This window comes from Anomalospiza imberbis, unplaced genomic scaffold (genome assembly GCF_031753505.1).
Source record: "Anomalospiza imberbis isolate Cuckoo-Finch-1a 21T00152 unplaced genomic scaffold, ASM3175350v1 scaffold_117, whole genome shotgun sequence".
NCBI lineage: Eukaryota > Metazoa > Chordata > Aves > Passeriformes > Viduidae > Anomalospiza > Anomalospiza imberbis.
Window position 1 is genome coordinate 69,049 of NW_027099562.1, and position 24,187 is coordinate 93,235.

At 52.3% G+C, this 24,187-nt stretch overlaps 1 protein-coding gene across 3 annotated transcripts in view; it reads left to right on the forward strand.

The window, feature by feature from the left end:
* POLE (DNA polymerase epsilon, catalytic subunit) overlaps positions 1 to 13,852 on the forward strand; it is a 33,798-nt gene extending 19,946 nt beyond the window's left edge. The window contains exons 25-48 of one of the 3 annotated variants that reach the window (XM_068177879.1): positions 908 to 1,122; positions 1,380 to 1,482; positions 1,679 to 1,759; positions 1,836 to 1,958; positions 2,046 to 2,264; positions 2,590 to 2,799; positions 3,881 to 4,024; positions 4,360 to 4,500; positions 6,630 to 6,783; positions 6,864 to 6,970; positions 7,990 to 8,166; positions 8,526 to 8,749; positions 8,896 to 9,116; positions 9,683 to 9,887; positions 10,266 to 10,439; positions 10,705 to 10,830; positions 11,319 to 11,496; positions 11,564 to 11,723; positions 11,812 to 11,943; positions 12,048 to 12,241; positions 12,440 to 12,640; positions 12,911 to 13,036; positions 13,162 to 13,251; positions 13,462 to 13,852. In XM_068177879.1, coding sequence (XP_068033980.1) covers positions 908 to 1,122; positions 1,380 to 1,482; positions 1,679 to 1,759; positions 1,836 to 1,958; positions 2,046 to 2,264; positions 2,590 to 2,799; positions 3,881 to 4,024; positions 4,360 to 4,500; positions 6,630 to 6,783; positions 6,864 to 6,970; positions 7,990 to 8,166; positions 8,526 to 8,749; positions 8,896 to 9,116; positions 9,683 to 9,887; positions 10,266 to 10,439; positions 10,705 to 10,830; positions 11,319 to 11,496; positions 11,564 to 11,723; positions 11,812 to 11,943; positions 12,048 to 12,241; positions 12,440 to 12,640; positions 12,911 to 13,036; positions 13,162 to 13,251; positions 13,462 to 13,575 — 3,819 coding nt within the window. In that variant the 3' untranslated portion in view covers positions 13,576 to 13,852. Of the gene's footprint in view, positions 1 to 907; positions 1,123 to 1,379; positions 1,483 to 1,678; positions 1,760 to 1,835; positions 1,959 to 2,045; positions 2,265 to 2,589; positions 2,800 to 3,880; positions 4,025 to 4,359; positions 4,501 to 6,629; positions 6,784 to 6,863; positions 6,971 to 7,989; positions 8,167 to 8,525; positions 8,750 to 8,895; positions 9,117 to 9,682; positions 9,888 to 10,265; positions 10,440 to 10,704; positions 10,831 to 11,318; positions 11,724 to 11,811; positions 11,944 to 12,047; positions 12,242 to 12,439; positions 12,641 to 12,910; positions 13,037 to 13,161; positions 13,252 to 13,461 lie in introns of those variants that run through there. The other 2 variants (XM_068177878.1, XR_010994870.1) reach the window with 2 other exon arrangements.
* Positions 13,853 to 24,187: the final 10,335 nt, after the last annotated feature.

The following is a 24,187-nucleotide window of genomic DNA, read 5'->3' on the forward strand; positions in this document are numbered from 1 at the left end:
TTCAATAAGTTCTCAACTCCCACCACAAGCTCCTCAAAAGGCACAGGCTCACAAGCCGCAATAGACCACCAACACTCAAGGGTACTGGCTAACAAGCTGCAACACACCATCACACAAAGGTGCTGGCACATGAGCCACAGCACCACTACTCAAAGGTCCTGACAAACACTCCACAACACACCTTTACACAAGCTCCCCACTCCCACAACAGGGTTCAATACCAAGTATGAAGTAGAATATGATGGCCCTGCTTTGCTCAGCAAAGGGAAGAAAACAAAGAATATCACCAGTCCTTAGATCTGTGTTGGTCTTGCTTTGATCATGCCATATGGATGATCCAGAGCTGGGGAAAACAATGAGACAAAGAAAGTGGAAGAGAAAGAGAGGAGAAAAAGAAGAGAGGGGCCCTATTTGCTCCCTTTCATGCACAGCAAGCCCTTCTCCTGGATGTGTGTTGGAGAGGGGACTAAGCCCGAGTCTTACGGCGTAGCAGGGAATTGGCTCAAAACAGCAGTACCACACCTCCGTTGGACCCTCTCTTCCAATCACACCTTTCCTGTAGCATTCTGAGCAATACTCAGAATGTTTGAGACAAAACATGTTTAGTTCTGGTCCTCTACAGTCCTTTGTTTTGTGATGCTGTTTTACAACAAATTCTTGATGAGCCTAACTTTGCATGCACAACACAAAGCTGTGCTGCCACAGCTCAGCTGTGGCACAAACTGAAGCCAGCCTGAAACCCACACACCCTCTTTTCTATAGATCCCCACTGGCAGCTGCACCATGAAGCAATTCCCAGGCTCCCTGTAAAGAGACACATCAGCTGTGTGTGGTGTTCCCTCTTCCTAAAAGCAGCAAAGTTTGATCATTAGTTCTTGCTAACTTTGGGCTTTTCCCTGGCCTTCAGGCTGCCAACATGCCTGATTCAGAGCTGTTTGAGCTCATCTCAGAGAACCGGTCTATGTCACGCAAACTGGAGGACTACGGGGAGCAGAAGTCCACCTCCATCAGCACTGCCAAGCGCCTGGCAGAGTTTTTGGGGGACCAGATGGTGAAGGATGCAGGGCTGAGCTGTCGCTTCATCATTTCCAAGAAACCAGAAGGGTCTCCTGTCACTGAGAGGTAACCTCACCTGGAGGGGCCAAGGCTTCTGGCAGTGTGGGAGAAACCAAGAGGGGATGGGCAGGTAGCAGGAAGGGAGGGAGCTGGAATACATGGCCAGGTGATCACCTGAATCTGGCATAGGCCATGAGCAGGGCAACGGGTAACACCGTACAGCCCAGTGGCCTTGCAGGAGTTTAGGAGAAGCCTGGAGGATCTCCACAGGCTGGGAGAGTAGATTGTGGGGTGCTGGGACTTTGATTCCATACCTTCCCCAGGGCCATCCCCCTTGCCATCTTCCAAGCTGAGCCCAGCGTGCGCAAACACTACCTCCGAAAATGGCTGAAGAGCCCCTCACTGCAGGACTTCAACATCCGTGCGGTGAGTGAGGCATCCCTGCAGATGACACTGCATCTGGGATAGGGGATCATCCTTTTGTAGACACAACCTGGGCAGTGGCTTCCTGTGCTCACAAAGCAGGGGGCTGGGGTGAGGGTGCTACTGGGCTGTTTGATCCTGTGTCTGGGGTCCCTTCTGCTTGGCTTTCTTTATTGCCCAAACTCTGCCCTCTTCCCAGATCCTGGACTGGGACTACTACATCGAGAGACTGGGCAGCACCATCCAGAAAATCATCACCATTCCTGCAGCCCTGCAGCAGGTACGGGCCAGGGGGGGTGTGGACAGGAGGAAGGATTTGTGTGGGGGACTCGGTGTGATTTGGAGCTACTCTGCAGGTAAAGAACCCAGTGCCACGGGTCCGACACCCAGACTGGCTTCACAAGAAACTCCTAGAGAAGAATGATGTGTACAAACAGAAAAAAATCAATGAGCTTTTTGTTTCAGAAGGCAAAAAACAGGTAAAGAGGGGGAGGGGAAGGTTCTGGCAGTGCTGGTGAGGCTTATCTCTTGCAGTCCCCATCCTCCTGCTCTCCTTGCTCTCTCAGATTCTTGCCAGCCGGCCTGTGGAGGGGACACCCAGCTCACAGGTCAGTGACATAGAGGACTTTGGGGCTGTCAAGATCCCTCTGCCACTGGTTCCCATTGCAAATAAGCGGAAGCGCATCCCTGCAGCAGAGGAAAGCCAAGAGCTGTCCCAGGACCTGGAGCTGTCCCAGTCCTGGCGGGAGATCCTGGGCCCACCTCCACCCCTTGGCACCACCAAGGTAGGTGAAGCAGACTGTGCAGGGGATGCCCCAGGACTGTCTGTACTCATCTATCCAAGCAGCTTGGGTGCTTCCAGGAGCAAGCTGTGGGTTTCACAGTTGCACTCTGTGAGCCCATACTCTGCACACACATGGCTCTGGGATACAAGGAGAAATATAACCAGGAGACAGAAAAGCAATCAGAAAAGATTAAAGGGGGTGGTGGCTTCACAGCTGGGGCAGAAACATGATGTGGGATTGGGGGCTGGAGGGCTAGGCTCTATGGTGTGATGTTATGGGGCTGGGGTGCTTTTGCTGATTTCGTGCTTACTGTCGCCCCACTCAGGAAGAGCGTCTGGTCTGGCTGCGCTTCCACCAGAAGAAGTGGGAGCTGCAGGCTCGGCAGAGGCAGGAGCGGAGGAAGAGGCGGCGGCTGGAGGATGGTGGTGTGGTGGCAGGTGGAGGAGTGGTCCGTGATGCCCTCTCCAAAGGGCTGAGCAGTTACCTGCGCCGGACAGCACGCAGCATCCTGGACTTGCCCTGGCAGGTCGTGCAGGTACCAGGGAGAGGATCTGCCACAGAGAAGTCTGGGGTACAAGCCTCACATTTACGCTCTGTGGTCAAATGGTGAAGTTCATGAACCCTGACCCTACTCCATGTAAGTGTTAGCCCTGGGGAGCCCAGGAGGGGCTGCAGAGCCTCAGACTCACACACATCTGGATGGGAACAGGTGCCTACAGAGTCATTCTTGGTGACTCTCAGATGCGTGGGTAGATCTGCTGGTGAAGCAGCTCTAGTTCAGCCTGTGGGCAGCACTGCACAGTCACAGAATGGCAAAAACATCATCTGAGGCTGGGGCAGGAATATCTCCAAGGATGGAGAGCACCACTTCCATCCATAGGCAACCTGGACCAGGTTCACCATTGCAGGGAAGAAGCTTCTGACATGCAGAGGAACCCTCCTGCATTCTGCTTTGTGCCCATGATGTCTGGTCCTGCCACTGGGCACCACTGGGAAGAGTCAGGTTCTGTCCTCTCTGCATTTCCCTTTGGGTATATATATGTGGATGAGATCCCTCTGAGCTTTTTCTGCTGAGATGGACAGTCCCAGTTGTGCCAGTCTTCCCTGACATGAAAGATGCTCCAATCCCTTCTTCCTCCTTGTGGCCCTTCACTCTATTCCATATGTCCGTGTCCTCTGTTGAGGAGCCCAGCATTGGACACGGGATTCCAGTGGTGCCTAGAAGCAGACAATGTAGAAATGAAGAGGTAGAGTGGTGTCATCCAGGTGTTTTTACAAACCTTTGTTATATGTGGCCACCTAAGCCCAGCCCCTGTCACCCACATCATCCTCCAGAAAGGTGTCAGAGCTGCAGGTCCAGGACTTCAGAGTGACTTGGATGACCTTCCCTGAAGCTGGTTGGCCAGCCTGAGGCTGAATTTTCTTCATGGTGCCCTGGGACAATAGCAGGACACAGGGACTCCAGAGCTGAAAGTGATGACTCTCTAAGCCCCCCACTTTGTTTTTAGCCACCAACTGACCATATAGATCCCCAGAGCACTCAGCAGTGTAGTTGTAAGCACTCATGGCATGTTGCATCTCCTTCTAAAACCGACCTCATGCCCCACGTCCTGCAGATCGCTGAGACCAGCCAGCCTGGGCTGTTCCGGCTGTGGGCGGTGATAGGGAGTGACCTGCACTGCATCAAGCTGAGCATCCCCCGTGTCTTCTATGTCAACCAGCGCATCCCAAAGCCTGAGGAGGGAACAGCCTACAGGAAGGTGAGGACCTGCCCCTTCTGGAAGGGGAAACAGCTGCTTGCATTGAGCTAAGGCACTTCACCTCCCCTGTAAGCAGCATCTTACGAGCATCTGCCACACAACACCTCATTCTCCTACCCCATGGATATCCCTTATCCAGGCCCTAGTCCCTCTACTAATCCCAGCCTGCCTGGAAATCAAGTTCTCTGTTACAGGAATTTGCAACATGCATGAGCATAACCCACTGATTTCCTTAGGAGAGGGCCCCAGGAGCTGGCCTGACTCAGAGTCTGGCTCCTGGCAATGGTGCCATGTGGTGGGATGTGTCCCAGTTATGCTGTCCCTTACCTTGGCAGGTAAACAGGATCCTGCCCCGCTCAAACTTAGTTTACAACTTATACGAATACTCTGTTCCTGAAGACATGTACCAAGAACACATCAACGAAATCAATGCAGACCTCTCTGCTCCGGACATCGAGGGAGTGTATGAGACACAGGTAACTCCTTCAAGTGCTCATCTTTAAGGGTTGATGAGCAGTAGCTTGTTGGTCTGAGTTCCGTTGGTGAAACACCAAAAATCCAAGACCTTGGATGTTGTCCAAGACACTGGGAGTTATGGTCATATGGACAGAAGTGCTGAGTATCAGCACATGGGTTATGATATGTTGAGAAAGGAACTTGAGTTTATTTGGAGTTAGGAAATTTTGGGGAAAGAAATTGAGAGCTTCCTCTAAACTAATCCTGGGCCAGCCTGCTGGTATTGGAACCAGGAAGAAAAAGGGGCATTTGGAGTAAAGCTGGGGAAAAACCCAGTGTATGTGGAGTGATACATAGGTCTGAGTGCCATGTCCTCTAAAACAAGGTTGTAAAAGCTTTAGATAAAAGAACAGCATATAACTTGAAAGTTCAGGAAGAGCAAGAACAACCTAAAGGAAATTATTTAAAAAACAGTGAGGCTAAAATTCAATTTGCCAATGCTGAAAATGAAGGTGGGAACCTGGGATGCTTGCTTCCAGTGAGGATACTGGTTTGCCCAGCAGATCAAAAGCTGATGACAGGAATTTAACAAAGAAGATATTGTAGTGAAAAGACCTGGCCTGTATGGAAGTGGCAGAATAGACCACATCATTGTAAGAATGGAGTTAAAGAAAGCATAAAGGCAGGTGAATTTGATACTGAAATTATTATTATGGATGAAAAGTCCTGAGTAGGACAAGCTTTGCTGTGAGAAAAGGTGCCACTGCCTATGTAATGCTTTCTGAGGTGCAGGAGGCTGCAAGGGCAAAAAGATCATCACAGAGTTGGGAGACTTGCTACTCAAGTTACTGGTATTAGCTGTGAAGCATTCTAGTGGGACGTAGTTAAAGAAAAATTTTTTATTCTTAAGTTTCTGCTTTTGAAAAATTTGAAGAAAGGTCTCTCAAGGCAAGGCACAACTCTTAATGATTATGTGGAGGCTGTGAAATCCTGTGGTGGTAAAAGATTAAACCACATATGCCATCAGCAATTGAAAATACCCAAATTATTTATATCTATAGACCTTCCTCTAGAAAAACATGAGTCTCCTCCACTCTAGTAGTGTTTAATAATGTGGAAGAGGAAATACCAGGAAGTTAAGGGGAAATTAAAATGAGCAGCTGAAGTAAAACAAAGGGCATGGAGAAATTTTAAACATATGAAGGGATTTAGATGGTCATGGGGTAGCAGCATCTGTCATCTGAGGGGAGGTTGAGTGAGTTGGACTGTGCACCCCAGAAGAGGCTCAGGGGACCTGCTCAATTGGAAGAGTGGAGAAGAGCTAGGTTCTGCTCTGGTGCCCAGGAAAGAATGGGCAACAGTGGGACACAACCTAAAACATGAAAATGATGTGTAAATTTCAGAAAAAACTTCTGAAAATATTGTTGAGCAGGTTGCCCAAGGGGGTTGTGGAATTTCCATCCTCAGAGACATAGTTAACCCAGCTGGACACTGACTTGGGCAAGGAAAGATCTGTCTTGATCTTTAAACATCTGCAGTGCAGTTCTGATCATTATCCCAAAAAATGCAGCAGGAGTAAGGGAGGGATGCAGGAAAGGGAAGAGTTTGCCTTCGGGAATGGAACTTAGATGGGAACGCTTCATCTTGCTGAAGAGATGCGAGGGGCCTCTACAACTGAAACTAGTGCAAGGGAAGAGCAATCAGGCAAGAAATGTTTATTGCTTCTCACTAGTTTGGGACTAGGTTCCTCAGCAAGCCATTCAAGAGTCTCCTGCAGCAGTGGATTTGATAGCTACACATTTAATAAAACAGGATGGATCTGTGGTGAATCTCCCACCATGCTGTTTATCTGGAGGTTCAAATGGAGCCCCTACCTCAGAGTGACAAACCACAAGTTGCAGAGCAGCATGGCTGCCCAAATATTGCTCCACATGTCCTCCAAAGTACCTTGATGGTAGGATCTGGGCCTAGATAGGAAGATGTGGATTTTGAGATACCTGTTCTATACCTTTAGCAATGCTGATATTACCAAACTCATGCCAAGGCACCTCAGATACCTGTGGGTTTTAATCTGGGTTATTCTAGGTCTGCAGCCCCCAAGAAGAGCTTAGTAGCAGTCATTCCATCACATCTCTCCCCATCATTCCAGGTGCCACTGCTCTTCCGTGCCCTGATCCACCTGGGCTGTGTGTGCATGGTCAGCAGGCAGCTCGTCCGGCACCTGGCAGGGCGAGAGGCTGAAACCTTCAACATCGAGCACCTGGAGATGCGCTCACTGGCTCAGTTCACTTACCTGGAGCCAGGTGAGGCATTCTGGGAGAGAGGCTCCTGGGGCACCTGGTGCCCATGGGCACCACTGATGCTCTATGCTCTGTGTCCCCAGGAAGCATTCGCCACATCTACCTGTACCACAGCTCTCAGGGCAGCAAGGCACTCCTGGGCCTCTTCATCCCCTCACAGCGCAAGGCTGCCATCTTTGTGCTGGACAAGGTAAGGAGGGCTGTGGAGAGTGGAAAATGGGCTGCTGATGGCTGGACATGCCCTAGCCATGTGTCCTGACAGCCCAGAAAGCCCCCATTTCCTGGACTGTTCCCCACAGTGTGGGCAGCAGGGAAGGGAGAGATTCTGCCCCTCTGCCTTGCTCAGGTGAGACTCCACATGCAGAGCTGCCTCCAGCCTGGGGATTGCAACGTAGGAAGGATGTGCAGCTGCTGAAGCAAGTTCAGAGGAGGCCACAGAGATGCTCTGATGAAGGCTGGAGTGCTTCTGCTTTGTAGATAGGCTGGGAGAGCTGGAGGTGTTCAACCAGAAGAGAAGGCTCCAGGGGGACCTTAGAGCCCCTTCCAGTGCCTAAAGAGAGCTGGAAAGAAATTTTGGACAAGGGATGGAGTGACAGAACAAGGGGGAATGGCTTCCCACTACCAGAGGGCAAGGTTAGGTGGGATATTGGGGGGAAATTGTTCCCTGTGAGGGTGGCGAGGCCCTGGCACAGGTTTGCTGGCAAAGCTGTGGGTGCCCTATCCCCAGAAGTGTTCTAGGCCAGGTTGGATGGGGCCTGGAGCAACCTGGTCTAGTTGACCTCAGGTTGCACCAGGGGAGGTTTAGGATGAATATTAGGGAAAACTTCACCAAAAGGGTTGTCAAGCCCTGGCACAGCTGCCCAGGACAGTGGTGAAGTCACCATCCCAGGAGGGATTTAAAAGATGTGATGATGTGGCACATGCAGACATGGTTTAGTGGTGGCCTTGTGTTGGGTAAACAGCTGGACTTGATCATAAAGGTATTTTCCAACTTAAACAATTCTGAAATGATGTATTGTCCCTGTCTGTGGCAGGGGGTTGGACTAGATGACCTTTAAAGGTCCCTTCTCCCCCCAGACCTGGTACGGCCAGGCAGCAGGAGGTTTCTCCATACATCGCACATTCCTGCCATATTTCGGCAGGGCCCCTGGCACTGCACATCTCAGGGTCGCTCTTCCCCTGCTCTGACCTGGTCCCTCTTGCGCCCAGGTACGCAGCAACCAGATGCCAAACCTCACCACCTTGTTCTCGGTGGAGCGTGCAGCTTTGCTGGAGAAAGTGGGCAAGGAGCTGTTGCCCCCAGACAAACACACCTTCGAGGTGCGCGCTGAGACTGACCCTAAGGCTATCTACAGAGGTGTCCAGCGGCTGCTCTTGGGCTACAAGGTGAGATGAAGGTGTGGGGAAGGTTTTAGTGGGACCTTTTGGACTAAGGGAAGGATGCTGTGGAAGGCACTGGTACACCAGTTCCAAGAACACCTGCATGTAACTGCTGGACCCAAGGTTGTGATGTGGGTGCTTGTTTTGCTTGTGGGGGGCTTATCCGGGGCAGTGCCAGCAGCAAGGCCACCTCAGGATCTCGCTTCATCCCTGCGCTGAGCTGGTGGTGTTGGAGGTGGGTGCATGCTTCAGGAATGCTGGGGTGTGCTGTCCCAGGACCGTGGGGATGGGGCACCTGACACCACCAGCTTCCTGTTGAGCATGTGAGAGGTGCATCAGGACATGTCTCTTTCTTCTTGGTGCAGGACGAGCGCCGGGGCCCCACGCTAGTGGCTGTGCAGTCCAACTGGGACCTGAAACAGCTGGCCAGTGGGATCCCCATCATTGAGGAGTTCCCCTTAGTCCCCATCCGGCTGGTAGATGACATCAGCTACTCGGTCCTGGATTGGCAGCGCCATGCTGCCCGCCGCATGATTCGCCACTACCTCAACCTGGACACCTGCCTTTCCCAGGCTTTTGAGATGAGCAGGTACCCAGGTGGCCATGTTCCCCTGAGGCTGCCATGCCCTCAGTGGAACCACAGGAGCTGCCTCATCCCTTGAGGGGATGGTCAGGGTCCCTGTTTTCCCTGCAGCCATGCTCATGCCAATGACCACTGATGTCTCTGTGCCTCAGGTACTACCACATCCCCATTGGAAACCTCCCTGATGACATCTCCACCTTCGGCTCCGACCTGTTCTTCTCACGCCACCTTCGTCGTCACAACCACCTGTTATGGCTGTCCCCCACGGCCCGCCCTGACCTGGGGGGGAAGGAGGCCGATGACAACCGCCTGGTCATGGAGTTTGATGAGAGAGCCTCAGTTGAGATCAACAACCCTGGCTGCTACTCCACAGGTGAAGAGGGAGGAAGGTGGTAGCACTGACTGGGGCAGAGCTGGATCTTGCTCTGTGAGTCCTGCAGAGGTGTGGATGCAATCCCCAAAGAGTCTATGGTAACAGTTGTAACCAGCATCTGTATGAGTAAGGAGGAGGGAAGGCTCATCTGAAACATCTGTAGGCATCAAAATGGGGATTCTTTACCAATGACCAACGACAGCAGCACTTGGCAGTCCAGCTGCAATGTTGTCAGCCCAAGGACAGCTCACTTGGTCATCACTGGTCACACTGGGACAGGTCTCTCTTAGGCAGTTTGAGTGTAATGAGTTCTTCTGAGGTCCACTGTTGCAGCCTCCAGGAAAACTGTTGGTCCCCAGAGGGTCAGTAGGTCCAAGTCTTGTTGAAAGACAAGGCTCAATCAACACCTATGAAGGTCCAGTCATGCCTATGAAAGCATCTGCCTTCTGAATACAGTAGCATCTACAGATCACCTGTACCTGTGAAAAGCACTTCTGGCAGCAGCAGGGGGAGGGTGTTCCTAGTCCTTTCCCTGCCTCCCTGCTGACAGCTGTGTCTGCTCTTAGTGTGTCTGGAGCTGGACATCCAGAGCCTGGCTGTGAACACCGTGTTGCAGTCCCACCACGTCAATGACATGGAAGGAGGCTCCAGCATGAGCATTAGCTTCGATGTGATTCAGCAGGCATCCCTGGAGGACATGGTGACAGGGAACCAAGCTGCCAACATCCCAGCCAGCTATGATGAGACTGCCCTCTGTTCCAACACTTTCAGGTGTGGCTTGAGAAACAGCAGACGGTAGAGCAGGTGGTCTCCATCCTGGCAGGTCCCCTCAGGGTTTAGCCGTTCCCCAGAAATAGGGCTTGTAGGGTGCTCTAAGTATAAATCCAGTCCTCAAGTGCATGGCAGGCATCTTCTCCAACACATTGGAAGATCCTCAGAGCTGCCTGGTGCCTCAGCTAGCAGATGTGTGGGGATGTTGCTTTCTCCTTTGTTCATGCTCCACCAGGATATAGAGGTACATATTATGTGCTGAGGGCTGAAGAAGGGAGCTCCTATTCTAAATCCTGTAGTGTGTCTGTAAACACGTCCCTGTCAGGAAAGGAGGAAGGGGTTGCTGGTGGGATGATGCCGGTCTCTGCTCGCTGGCAGGATTTTGAAGAGCATGGTGGTGAGCTGGGTGAAGGAGATTACGCAGTACCACAACGTCTATGCAGACAACCAGGTCATTCACTTCTACCGCTGGCTCCGCTCTCCTTCCTCCCTGCTCTATGACCCAGCACTGCACCGCACGCTCCACAACATGATGAAGAAGCTTTTCCTGCAGTAAGTAAAAGGTCTGAAGTGTGCCAGTCTGGTGGATGGGGAATGGAGAGGTGTGATGTTAGTGACCAGGATGCTGGCACCCACAGTGATTCTCCAGAAAGGTGGGCAATAAGATGGACCTCTCATCCTCTTTGGGTGACTTTCCTTGCCCAGTGTTGCTACATGTTGACTCTAGGCTGAGGGATCAACACATGCTCTTTGGGTCACATCTGCCCCTCAGGCATTGCTTTCCTACCCACTGACCCCACCCTGTGCCCTGCTGCAGGCTGGTGGCTGAGTTCAAGCGCCTGGGCTCCTCTGTGGTCTACGCCAACTTCAACCGCATCATCCTGTGCACCAAGAAGCGGCACATTGAGGATGCCATCAGCTACATGGAGTACATCATCAACAGGTGAGGTGCACCCAGAGATGAGGCTCCGGGGTGATGGGGCTGGGGCAGGGCTCAGGGCCAGGGAGGAGTATGCTGACCTTTTGCCTTCTAATGCACCTCAAAACTGAATTTATTACTTTTTCTGGCAAAGCTACTGAAGGGACAAAGCTTCCCAGTTCTCTTGTTGTCATGCCTGGAGTAGTGATCTGTCTGTAGCTGCCCTCTATAGGCAGTATTCCAAGTATACTCATAGGATTCAATCCTGAAGAGACCTCCAGGAGAGCCTGAGATGCCCAGCAACTTGTCCCCTGGCTGGCTGTCCGCATCCCAGCTGTGGTATAGGCACCTTGACACAAGAACAGAGAGCCATGACTTCCCCTAGGATCCTTAGCAGGGGTCCAGTGGGAAAGGGGATGCCCCTCTCTCCTGGCCAGCACCACCTCCCCACAGTGTCCTATGGAGAAGAGATGCTGCTGACACAGGAACTGACAGCAGTTTCCTCCCTCCAGCATCCACTCCAAGGAGATCTTCCACTCTCTGACCATCTCGTTCTCCCGCTGCTGGGAGTTCCTGCTCTGGATGGACCCAGCAAATTATGGAGGTATCAAGGGAAAAGTGGATTCTCGCATCCACTATGGGGAGGTAAGAGATGGGAAGCACCCTGTCCCTTGGGAGCAGAGCAGGGAGGTGTTGGCTGGGCATGAGGAACTGCTGTGCCTGGGACCCCCAGAAGGACACCAGCAAGATATTGGAGGAGGAGGAGAGTCAAGAAGAGGAGGAGGAGGAGGTGGTGAGAGGAGAAGAGGAGAAAGGGGAGTCAGATGTGGAGGAGCTGCTGGAGAACAACTGGAACATTGTGCAGTTCCTGCCCCAGGCCGGCTCCTGCCAGAGCTACTTCTTGATGATCATATCAGGTGAGCAGTATGAGGAGGTGCTGAGGTCATTGTGCCCCTCCAGTGCCAACTCTGGGTAGGAGCTGGAGCCTTGCCTATGTCTTCCCAGCCTACATCGTGGCTGTGTACCACAGCATGAAGGAGGAACTGCAGCGTAACACCCCTGGGAGCACCCCCATCAAGAGGAGAAGCACCAGCCAGGTGTCCCAGGAGGCTCCAGGGGAGCTGAGGGCCATGCCTGGTGAGTGCCAAGTCCCAGGGCAGCCCTGCTGCAGGCAGAGGGCCACCCACCTTGCTTGCTGATGTGCCACCAATCATTTCAAACAGTCTGCTTTACCCATCTAGGCATGATCACCTTCTCACAAGATTACGTAGCCAATGAGCTCACCCAAAGCTTCTTCACCGTCACCCAGAAGATCCAGAAGAAGATGGCTGGTTCCCAGAATGCCACAGAGCCCTCAGACATGTTCCCAGTCCTGCCTGGCTCCTACCTGCCACTCAACAACCCAGCTCTGGAGTTCATCAAATATGTCTGCAAGGTCAGTGGGGGTGGGCCAGGCCCCTTGGCTGAAAGATTGGGGTCTGAACTGAAATTCTGGTCCTTGTCCATTGCTGCAGCTTTTCCCAGGATGGATCTTCAGTTTACTGGGCCCTGAATCCATATGAGGGTCACAAGGATCTGAGCTATCCTGAGAACAGTTTCTGCTGTTAGGCTCACCTGGCTTTTATCATTGCAGGTCCTCTCCCTGGATACCAACATAACCAACCAGGTGAACAAACTACGCCGAGACCTGCTGCGCCTCATCGAGGTGGGCGAGTTCTCAGAAGCAGCCCAGTTTCGGGACCCTTGCCGCTCCTATGTGCTTCCTGAAGTCATCTGCAGGAACTGCAACTTCTGCAGGGACTTGGACCTGTGCAAGGACCCTGCCCTTTCCCAGGTGCATCCTCTCTCCTAGGGACAATAGAGGCCCCAACGCTGGAGGCCAGCCAATCATCTTACCCACTTTATCTCCCCTTTGTTTTGCAGCTCTGCCTGCTGCCCATGATCATCCTCACCTAAAGCTAATTTTCTGTTCATCTTTTCTAGCTGCATGTGATGGATCTGAGTATGCTTGGGCTTTGGCTTATGTTCTGTCCTCTCCAGAAACAAGTTCCACTATCCCAGTGCATGGGACTTGGGGTGCTTATGTCCCTCTCTTTGCCCCTAGGACAGGTTGGTGCTGCCTGGCTGGCTCTGCCCCAGCTGCCATGTGCAGTATGATACCGATGCCATCGAGATGGCGCTGGTGGAAGCCCTGCAGAAGAAGCTGATGACCTTTGTGCTGCAGGACCTGGTAAGCACAGGGATCTCCCACTCTGCCCATACCCGTGGTTATCTGTGCCTGGACACATTCACTTTGCCAATGGCAGAGGGGCTTGGCCTCATCTTTTGACCCACCTGAATCTCCTTGGCCTCCAGGTCTGCAAAAAGTGTCATGGCGTGAAGGAGACACACATGCCTGTGTATTGCAGCTGTGCTGGAGACTTTGCCCTCACCATCTCCTCCCAGGTACTTCAACACTTACTCAGCCCAGCCCCAGCCCAGCAGCTCAGTGAGGGGCCCTAAGGTGCACTGTGCCTCTGCCTCTGCTCTAACTGCACATGCCGTGGCCAGGCTGCTCTCTGGCCAGCCCTGCCCAGCCACTCCATCAGAGCCCCCTGCTGCCCAGCATGCTGGGCAGCCTCCTTCCCCTCTCCCTCTCTGTTCTCCTCTCCCCAGGTCTTCATGGACCATGTCAGCATCTTCCAGAACATTGCCCGGCACTATGGCATGGCCTACCTGCTGGAAACCATTGAGTGGCTGCTGCACACCAACCTCCAGCTCCAGCAGTGAGGGCTGGGCTGCTCTTCCTGCCTACTCCATGCTCTCACATCCATGGAGAGTGGTACTGGACCCCCTTGGCCATGGGCCAGACCACAGAGACACTGCACACCCCTCCTGCAGTGAGGGAAGTGGGGGAGAGCCATGCTTGGGACTGGGTTGTTTTTGCCCCCAGCTGCCTGGTGGGGGACTTGGGAGATTCCAGTGGCTGGAACTGGGTTCCACAGGTCTGTGCTGGCCCCAGGTGTGGTTTTAATTTTCAGTTTCTGTAAATAAATGGGTGGTAGAAGGCAGGTGTAGTTTTTAGGGAGGGAGGAATCGGGGGTTGTGGGTGCCAGTGGCTGTGGCACCACCCATAGCCTGGGGCATACTGGTGGCTGTGGTACCACTGGCTTCACCCAATCCTCAGCCCAGCCCTTGCCGGCATGAGGCAAGCAGTGCCCACAGGTGCTGCCCACACCTGCCAGCAGGCCCTTCCTGTGAGCAGCTGGCTGCGGTGGGGTGACTCCCCTTGCTAATGTGCTTGGACATGCTTGGCCTGAGCACTTGTCAGCTCTCATTAAAGTATTAGTGGGTCTGTCTGGTGAGGTGGGGGACCTGAGACCCTATACACATCCCTGCAGCAGGACCAGGAGCCCATGGCTGGAGGCTCTATGTCCCCACCATGGCAGTGCAGGGCTGGAGGATGGGGACACAGCCACCAGCTCTGATGCCTGTGTCCCTCCATTTCACTGCAGTGAGTAGCCCTAGGCAAGGTTTATTGACAGCCTGGGGCTGGCAGTGGTGGCCGGTGGGTTGTAGGACATAGCCCACTCTTCCGTGTGTGCTGCTCCTCATGGAGGCAGCAGGTCCCTCAGAACTGGGGGTACTGATGGTTTCAGGTAGAGCATGCATTATCCACCCTGCCACGGTGACCTTTCCTGATCTAGTGGTACCTGCAGTGGCATGACATGGCATAAGGCTGGAGCAACCCCAGAGTCATGTCCCCCCACTGAGGAACCGTCTAAGAAGGAGGCCAATGGGCATTGTGATGGTGGGACAGGGCTGACTGGGTGCCAAGGAATAGCTCTGGAGTCCTTGAGGGATCCCAAAAAGGGGGAAGAACTCTGGGCTGGGCAGACATGGAGCAGCACTGCAGTTTTACTGGGATGGGTTCTCTCACTCCTGGTGCAAGCCAGGCAGGGGATGCTCTGCAGGACGCTCTGCTCCTCTGTGCCCTCCCGTCATCTGGCTCGCAGTGGAGGCCGTCCCGGGGTGACACCACTGTGCTCCTGCTGCACCTGATGCCTGCTTCCCCCACAGTCACTCCTCTCAGGTTCGCAGGGGCAGGAGGGGCCTGAGCGCGGGGCCGGGGCCTCAGCACCAGTGGCTGCAGGAGCCACCCCGTCCATAGGGGAGGCTGCACAACCAGCTCAGGCAGAGTGGTTCAGCCGGGCTCGGCCAGATTTGGCTGCATTCAGCTAGGCTGGGCTGGCCAGAGTTTGAATAGATTTTTACTTCTACTTATTAAATTCCTGATGTCCTGGGCACTCCAAGGAAGCAACTGGAGATGTTTTATCTCTTCTGGAGGTAATTATCCTGGATGACCCCATGACTCCTCCCAGTCACCTCCTGGGGCTTTTGGATCTGTGATTTCAAGACCTTATATCCCAGGTAGCAGACACAGACTACTCCAGGGAAGTTGCCTGTGATGTTTTGCTCTTTGGTAGAAGCTCTCTGTTCGAGGACCCAGCTGAGACTCATCCCAAGCATCTCAGAGTCTGTTTACTAATACAGATAAATCTTGACATCCTGAGTAGTAGTCCAAGACTCCTACAAGTAAGCTACCTGAGATTTTCCTCGTTTTGAACAAAAGTGTATCTGCTGGAATCTCCCTGAAATTCTCCCAAACATCTCCCAGTCTTTTCATCTTAATTTAGGTATTTGATATCCCAGGCAGCAGCCCCAGACTCCTCCAGGGAAGCTGCCTGTCACCCTTGTGCCAAGAATGACACAAGAACAGATGAGAGATGCAGCGTAAAAAGGAAGAAAAGAAGGCCTTAATGGAAAGGAAACTGGCTTAAACAGACCTACATGACACATTCTATTTGACTGATTAGTTAATAAAAACATCTTTCTCACACACCGTCCTTGAGAGGAACAAAAGCAAGGTGGAAAAACACCACCTGCAGATTATTTAGACTAACAAGGTGTCACATCCCTACAACTCTCTAAAAATTCTCACAAGCCACTGTGAGAAACGATTGCCATTTCTCTCTCCCTGACCAGGCTGCCATCCACAGCTGCCCAAGATGATTTTTCTCTTGTTGTGGAAATAGCATTTTCTAGGTTCCTCATTAGGCACCTGTTATGCATCTTTTGGAGTCTTTCTGTCTTTTATTTCAGCACCCGAAATCCCAAATAGTAGCCCCAGATTTCTCCAGGGAAGGTATCCAAGATCATTCTTTTCTGTCCATGGGACGTACATCCTCAAGGACCCACCCCAGACTATTCCCAGGCATCTCCTAAAGGCTTTACACAGCTGGTTTAGTCTCCTGAAAACCCAGTAGCAGTTCAAGGCTCCTCCAAGAAAGGCAATCTGGGGTGACCGTTTCTCATTTGGCATTAACTCTATCTTCTGGGATCCACCTGAGATTCCTCCCACTTCTTACAGTGCTCTGTGGTCATGGGTAGCAGCCCCAGACTCCTCCCAGGGAGACCTCCAAGATGATCTTTCTCTTTTGGAGAACTCTGCATCAGACAGATGCAAGATACAACACCATGGATCATTGCAGCACTGTGGCTCATCCACAGTCCTCTGGTTGAAGGCCCCAGAAACTAGTCTGGGAGCACTTCAAGGGTCTTGGATAGCTTATGGCACCTTCTAAGACATAAAAGCCTCCTCTCACATCAGTGTGGTTGAGCCAGTTATGCCCCATCAAAAGGGAGGAAAACCCTCAGGCTGTGGTGTCCTGCTATTTTTCCAGGGCTGGGGGAGTTTTACTGGCCTGAACCAGTTGTATAAGGGGTTTTTATCATTGGCATGATACAAAGCAGTATCCCACCTCCCTTCCCTGGCTCAAATCCCAGCCTGCACCCCTCTCCCCCTGGACTGTTCCCTTGTCAGCAGAGCACTCAGGCGGATCTATCTGCTCTGCTGCCGCAGTGTCCACCAGGAGCCTTCTTGGTGCTTCCCTGCCAGCTCCGACACCGCGGCTGCAGGGGCCACCCATCCGTGCTCAGGAGTGTAGAAGGGCAGCTAAGGGTTGTGAGCCTTCCCTCGGAAGGCACTGCCAGCGATGGTGAGGGAACCGGGAGGAGACAATCCAGGTTGTGAAAATCCAAGGTTTATTGGTGGCTCTGGGGAGCTCCTGGCCTCAGGGGTACAATGCTGGAAAGCCCCTGAGGAGACTGGAGCAGCCCCTTTTCGTAGGGGGTGGAAACAAGGCAGGGGTTTGGCTGTCCACCAACGGGGGGGGGACAGAGAGGAGTGGGACATGAAGTAATTGACAAGCAGGACAACATATCGGGGAGCTGAGGAGGGGGGGACCCCTGGCCCTTGGCCAATCACTCAACACCCTTCGTGGAAGCTCCTGGAGAGAGGGGCTGCAGAGGCAAGTGACAGACTCGAAATCATTTTCGAAATCATTAACCAGTGATGTTGATATCCATCTTCCTTTTCCAGGATATTTTCACTGTTTTGTTAGGAGCTTGGAATAGGTTCGCTTCCCTCTTTTGTTTAAATCCTTTTTACATTCTAAAGCTACAGTTTAAAATCCTTGTTACAAAGAAACATTCTAAAGTTACAATTCAAAAGTTCTTATTACAATACAGCTTAAGACTTAATTACGTGAAAAAAGTTCTTATCAAAAGGCAACATTCTAAAGTTAAAATTCAAATACTCTTATTACAAAACACCCTAAGACTTATAATTGTTAATTGCAAACAAAAGATTGGTTCAAAAGCCTTCTTCCATGCTTTCCTCAGTTGTTTATTAGAGCTCACCTTTATAACTGTCCCATGGCCGTGTTCCACACATTTCACAGTTACAACTACACAGGTTACCTTTATTTACCTGACACGAAACACAACTTTGTATTTCACAGCTTGGTGGTTTTCTAGGCCAAATCCACTCCCCAGCCTGCTGGGCTCCTGCTGCTCTCAAAACTTTGGTGCTTCTGCAGTCACCACTCCTGATGGCTGTACTGGGCCAGGCATAGCTATGTTTTGTCTCAATCATTCTGATTTACAACAGGAAAGATATGATTGTTGGAGAGAGTCTCACAGAGGTTGGGCAGTGCATTCTTAGCCAATTTCCTGCTTCCCCCTGAGTTTCATGCTCCGTTCCCTCCTCCAACGCGCTTCCTGCAGGAGGGTTGAAATGGCTGGCTGTGCATGCATGAACAAAACAGCACAAAGAGTCAAGTTAACAAAAAGGCTTGTACCAGGTTAACTAGAAAATAAAGTGGATCGGACCCACTCACTGTCTTTTCCCTCCTTTTTTTTCCACTTTCTTTGTCTCACAACCCCAGCTCTGGACCACCCATGCGGCAAGACCAAAATGGGATCTACATACTGATTACAATCTTTGTTCTCTTTCTCCCTCTTCTGTGTTTATTCCTCTCCTGGGCAAAACACACTTACCATATTCCACCCCATACTCTGTAGTGAACTTCCTTGTGCAAGTGGGAAGTTTATGGAAATGTGTTGTGGCTTGTTAGGCAGCACCTTGTGGAAGTGTGCAATCAGAATTTACAGGCTTGTTGGCCAACACCTTTTGAGTCTAAGCAGTGGGCTGGTTGCCAGAGTTACAGTGACTGTACAATGAAACATAGGAGTTCCTGACATGTGTCCAGTGGCTTTGTTCAGCCTGGTGAGAATTTATGCTGAACATCATTCCCCTGACCAGTGGGTCGTGACAACAGCAGAACAGGCCCAGGCTACCATCTTTGGCCAGGGAACAAGGAAGATCCCAAGTCCCAGTTTCCTTTCCAGAATCCCTTGTGTCAGCAGCATGCCATGTCTCTAGGACTCACCCCATGAATTGCGGCTCTGTGCAACTGCCCTTTTTTGTTACTGCTGACAACCTTTAACAGCATGGGACACAGCTGGCCTCATCCTGCTGCTGGCCAACATAGGCTCTGTGGGGTGACTGTTCCTGAGGCTTGCTGTCCATAAAAATTGTTGGAATTCCTGCCTTGTGTCTAGGCTGGACTACAAATGAGAGTCAGGACAGCAATTTCATTGGACTGAGCCAGGAGAAGCCCAGACTCAGTTGCACCTGACTCAGCTCCAGTGGGAAGGAGAAATTCAATGGGGCCCAAGGCTATCTGAAATTAGCTGCTTCCTTTACCAAAACCAGGGAAATTGGCTTTACTGGGAGATATGTGGAGTTCAAGGAGGAATCCTCAAGTTTTTAAGCTTGTCCTGCACTCATACCCCTTTGGTGAGCCATACAATATGTGGACATGGTGTGGATGCTGCAGGCCAGGATGCACGGGCTGCAGCCCTGCCAGTCCCCACGGGGTGCTTGGGGTGGAGCTGGCTGCGTGCAGGGCCCTGCTCTGCCACCTGGGAGTAACAAGCAAACACGTGCTGTGGCTTGTTCACCTGACTTTGCAGTAAATTATTCACCCAGTGCTATACACACTTCCAGTTGCAGGCACCCAAACCTTCTCATCATTTGTCACAGGCAGAGCTCAGTCACATCTGTTGCACACAATGGGAAGGAAATCTGAAGCATGTGGGAATTTCTTCTCTTGTCAAGCTGCTTTGGTCCCTTCATCTCATTTCCAAAGAGATGATCATACCAGCCCACAGTTTTCCTTGGACATTGAAAGAAAAGCAACTGTGCTCTCCAGAAATGCCTCAACTCCATGAACTTTTCTCTCCCCAGCGTGCCAGCCCACAGCTCCTGCCAAGCCCCCACGCATGCTGGGAAGGGGGTCCCTGTTCTGAGTTGCTGCTCCTCCTGCTCTTGCTAAACCTAGCTCCTGATTCTTCACTTACCTGACCTTCACTTGGAGTGCAGTGATATGCACCAGTCAGGTACTACTCCTTGCAGAGTAGCTTCCTCCTGGGTAGTTCCCATAATTTAAAGGGACGTGTTCACCAGGGCAGTAAAACCAGGTGCTCCCAAGATCACAATGGCATGGGGAAATGCCTAGGGATTAAGGGAAAACAGAAAATGGTAAGAATTTCCTCCTACCATCAGTAGGAGGAAAGTACCATCCTCTTACAAGGAGCCTCTGTACCTTGTAGTGGTTTGGGGGTGGTTTTCTTTGTGTTCCTTAAGTCTTGGGGCTTTCTGTATTTTCCTGTGGGCAAGGCTGGTTATTTACTGCTGGAAGCAAGGCACACCTCCTTGCTGAGGGTGGAGTTTGTCTAGTCCCTAGCTCAAGCAGGGTCACCCAGACAAGGCTGCCCAGGGCCTTCATGGTGCTCTATGACTCTTGGAAAAGACCTTGAGGAAGCTGCAGCTATGGCTGAGGACCCAGAGCAGGAGATGGCTCCTGTGAGCTGCAGGACCTGGAGATGTGCAGAGCCTGACCACCTCCATCGTCCCTACAGCCCAGCCTCACACTGAAAATAGCTGATGGAGCCAGCTCTGCTTCTGTAATGAGAATCTGGCAAGAGAGAAGAAAAGTCTGCCCCTCCCTGTATTGTAAACTCAGATGAACCCGGTGGGAAGAAATTATGATGTTTGACTCTAGTTTAGAAGGCTGAATGATTTCTTTATTATAACTATACTAAATACATTAATATACTATTTAAGGGAGATACTAAAACTACAAACTTACTTGTTCTAACTACTATACCTAACTAACACAACTCGTGACCCCCTCGCTACAGTCCAGACACAGGTGGATTGGATTGGCCATCAGGCTCAAACAATCTTCACTAGACTCTAATTAAGGAATCACCCCAGGTAAACAATTCTTTAAACACATTCCACATGCGAAAAACAAAGAGTAGAAATAGAAATAGTTTTCTTTTTATTTCTTCTGTGTTACTCTATGAAAAAATCTTGAGAGAAAAAAGAAATGTGCTTACCACACCCCTGTAGTCCCTTCCCCCTATAAAATTAGACAATATATCCTAGATGGATGGCTCTTTCCTTGAAAACCTCTGGGCAGATGCTACATGATGACAACCAGCACAGCCTTCCCAGAGCCTGGGGCCAGGCATGTGGGCTGTCTTTGCCCAGGGTGGCCTTTGTACCCATGAGCACCAGTGCCACCCTGGCCTGAACCAGTGCTCTCCCTAGAGCCAGGACTGCAGGGTGCAGGTGAGTTAAGCCCACCACTGGGTAGCCAGAAAGCAGGCAAATGCCACGATATCAGCAAAAGAGCCTGACTCCCACCACATCCCAGTGCCCACATCTCCATCAGGCTGATGGAAAGCCTGAGTAGCCTGATGCAGCAGGCTGGGGCACTTCTGGCTGCTGTGTGATGAGGGTCCCAAGTCACGCAAGTGTGATAGGATGGCACTGGTGTGGGGTCTTGGTGCCAAATGATGGGATCCAGATGGGACAAAGGTGTCACGTGAGGCCACAGCTTGACCCAGGCTCTCCTAGGCAGACAGGTGGTGGCTGTGTTGGCTGCCGGCCTGGGGAGTGCCCACCAACCAGCATGGGCTGCAGGGACTTGTGGGGCATGCCAGAATCCACAGGAGCCCTCAAGGGTCTCCCTGGGTCTGCAAAGTACTTGAACTGATAATCTCAACTCAGGTGTGAAATAACTGCACCATTCCTTTGCTCATTACAGCTTGAATTTTGTCTTCCAACCTTCACAAGACACTTTCTCTCATTAAGTTGTTTCCCTGTTCTACCTTTCCTGTTCAGAGCCATGGATGCCCTGGATGCTCTATTTCTTCCTTCCACAAAGCTGTAAGTTCCAGTTTAGATCAGTAAAAAGCAGAGAGTCTTATATCCAGTGCTGCAGCAATTCCTTTTCCAGAAAGCAGAGCTGTGTGTCTCCTCCAAGGGTGCCTGTCCCCAGGTGACACGAGCAGGCCAGCAGCATGCGTGATACACATACAACAGGGAGCCAGTGCTGCTGGCTGGCTGGGACAAAAGGCAAGGCTGGACATGGGGACATCTGGGGGTGTGTCAGCACTGAGACATGGATGAGGCCCCAGGTCTGGCAGCCACTCACAGTCTGGTCATCCAGCAGCTGCCTGCAGGATTTCTCCATAGGAGGCATCACCCCAATGCCCATGCTGGCCTGGGGAGTGCAAAAGGAGAAGAAATGAGTCCTACCATGACTCACAGTTCAGGGCAGATAAAGTCTGATTTCTCTTCTTCTTCAGCCCAAGTAAGCCTAGCTCCAGTCCTGACCAGTTCAGCAGCCTTTACCAGCCTCACTCCAGTATGGGATCTTTCTTGTAATGGAGTCCCAAATGGAACATAGTGTGCGGAAGAAGGGGGGAAAGAATTGCTTCACCAGCCCATTTCTGCACTCCTGCTGACCCAGGCTGGGACTCACTCCCCACCCTCACTGCATGGACCATGAGTGCTGGCATCTTCACCAGAGCTCAGTGCTCCCCCACTGCAGGCTCAGCCCTGAGTCCTTGGGAGCTTAGCCGCACACTGGCCTTGTCTACAGCCTTGAGCCACGTCAGCAGAGCTGGGTGCAGGGTTGGCAGTGCTGCCTGTTGGGTTCAGTAGCCCAGTGCTTAGCCCCACATCCTCACCGTCCAGACAGACATCAGCCTTGTGCTAGCAGCTGGCAGCAGGGCAGTAGCTGCATGATTACACAGTGGGGAGATCTGCTGCAGGGCCAGCCCTGTAACCCACTGGCTGCTTGGTGGTGAAGGCCAGAGCATTAGGCATCCCTCTTTATCCCCTGTTATCTTCCAGACAAACCCAAACTGGGTTTTCTGTCTCTCACGCAGTCATCCAGTTGTCAGCCAAGGCTGTCCTGTGCTGCCCCATGGATGTGTTGGGGCCCCACAGGGCTGCCAACACAGCCCAGGCACAGGGCAGCCCCAGCGTGCTGGGCATGAGGGGGCACAAAGCATGCACAGGGCAGCCTCAGGGGCACTGGGACATGAACACAGCACAGTGTGGCAGAGCCCATGGCAGCCGGGCTCTGTGGATCCCTATGGGTGGAAAGCTGGTTCTCCCACATCTGGAGTACCCCCGAACAGAGCCCTTCCCCAGCCTTGGCATGCCAGTCCTGCCAGCCCTCATCCAGCTTCATGAACACAGCTCCCAGGACAGGGGAGACCTTTGTGACACATGGGGTGATGTCATGGGTGGTGCACGGCAGACCTATCACAGCCATAGGATGGACTCTGCCCTGTCTGCAGTGCATTGCTGTCAGGGAAATCCTGATAAGGGGAGATAAGCCTACACTGCCAAGCCCCATCCATCAGGCCCCAGTGTCTCCCAGTTAGGGTTAGGGCACATGGGGATCCACAGACCACTTCCCCTGCCCCCGCCCCAAACCCCAGCAAGGCAGAGCATCAGCCTGGACAGACATGACTCCAGACTAGCCCTGGAAGAAAAAAACACACCAGAGGAACAAACTCCCTCCCTCCCTCCCTCCCTCCCTCCCTCCCTTCCTCCCTTCCTTCCTTCCTTCCTTCCTTCCTTCCTTCCTTCCTTCCTTCCTTCCTTCCTTCCTTCCTTCCTTCCTTCCTTCCTTCCTTCCTTCCTTCCTTCCTTCCTTCCTTCCTTCCTTCCTTCCTTCCTTCCTTCCTTCCTTCCACGTTCAGGTAGAGACGTGCATCTGGACTTCAGTGGGCCAATTCTCCAGAGCAGGGCCAGCATTCTTTTGGGATGCAGCAGAATTCCCAGACACACAGGCCACCCTAAACAATGCTTCCCTGGGCCACTGGGGCTCTGGGACATGTGAAGCTCTGCCCCACAGCCCAGCTACCCTCCCAAGCTATTTCCAGGGTAGAGAGATCCTGATTCCCAGGGGGATATTGTACCAGCATAAGTTGTACCACCAGCTGGAAAACAGCTCTGCAGGGATGGACACTGGGATCTTGCTGGGCACCAGCTAAGCAGAAGCCAGGGATGTGTCCTCGTGGCACCAGGCACAGCTGGGCAGGGACCACCAAAGGGGAGGCCATGCTGCTCCAGCTGGGATTACCTGGGCAAGGCACAGATATGCTGGGGTGAGTTCAGCAAAGTGCCGTGGTGGTGGTGGAGTGACTGGAGCGCCTGTACTGTGTGGTGTGGCTGCAGGAGCAGGGTCTGCTGAGGCTGGAGCAGAGGAATTTTGCAGAATCCTGCTAATACACAGGCAAGGAGGGTGCAAAGAGACAAGAGTTCATCTCTTCCCAGTGATGTCCAATACTGGAACAAAATGCAATAAGCACAAACTGGGGCACGGGAGGTTCCTTTGAATATCAAGAAACACCTTTGTAGTGTGAGGGTCAGGCGTCAGTACAGGTCACAGCAGGAGGTGCCCTGCGGGGCTGTGGTGGCTCCATCCCCAGGGATCCTCAGCTCTCAAACAGGTGCGATCCTGGGCCACGGGCGGCTTCTGCAGAGGCGGGACAGGACAATGCTCTGTGTCCTGACTGCGCACAGTGGACACTTGAGCAGGGACATGGCTACAGCCTGTGCGGGGCACACGCATGGCTGGGCACGCACGGCACATGGCCAGACACTCACACACGTGTGTACACG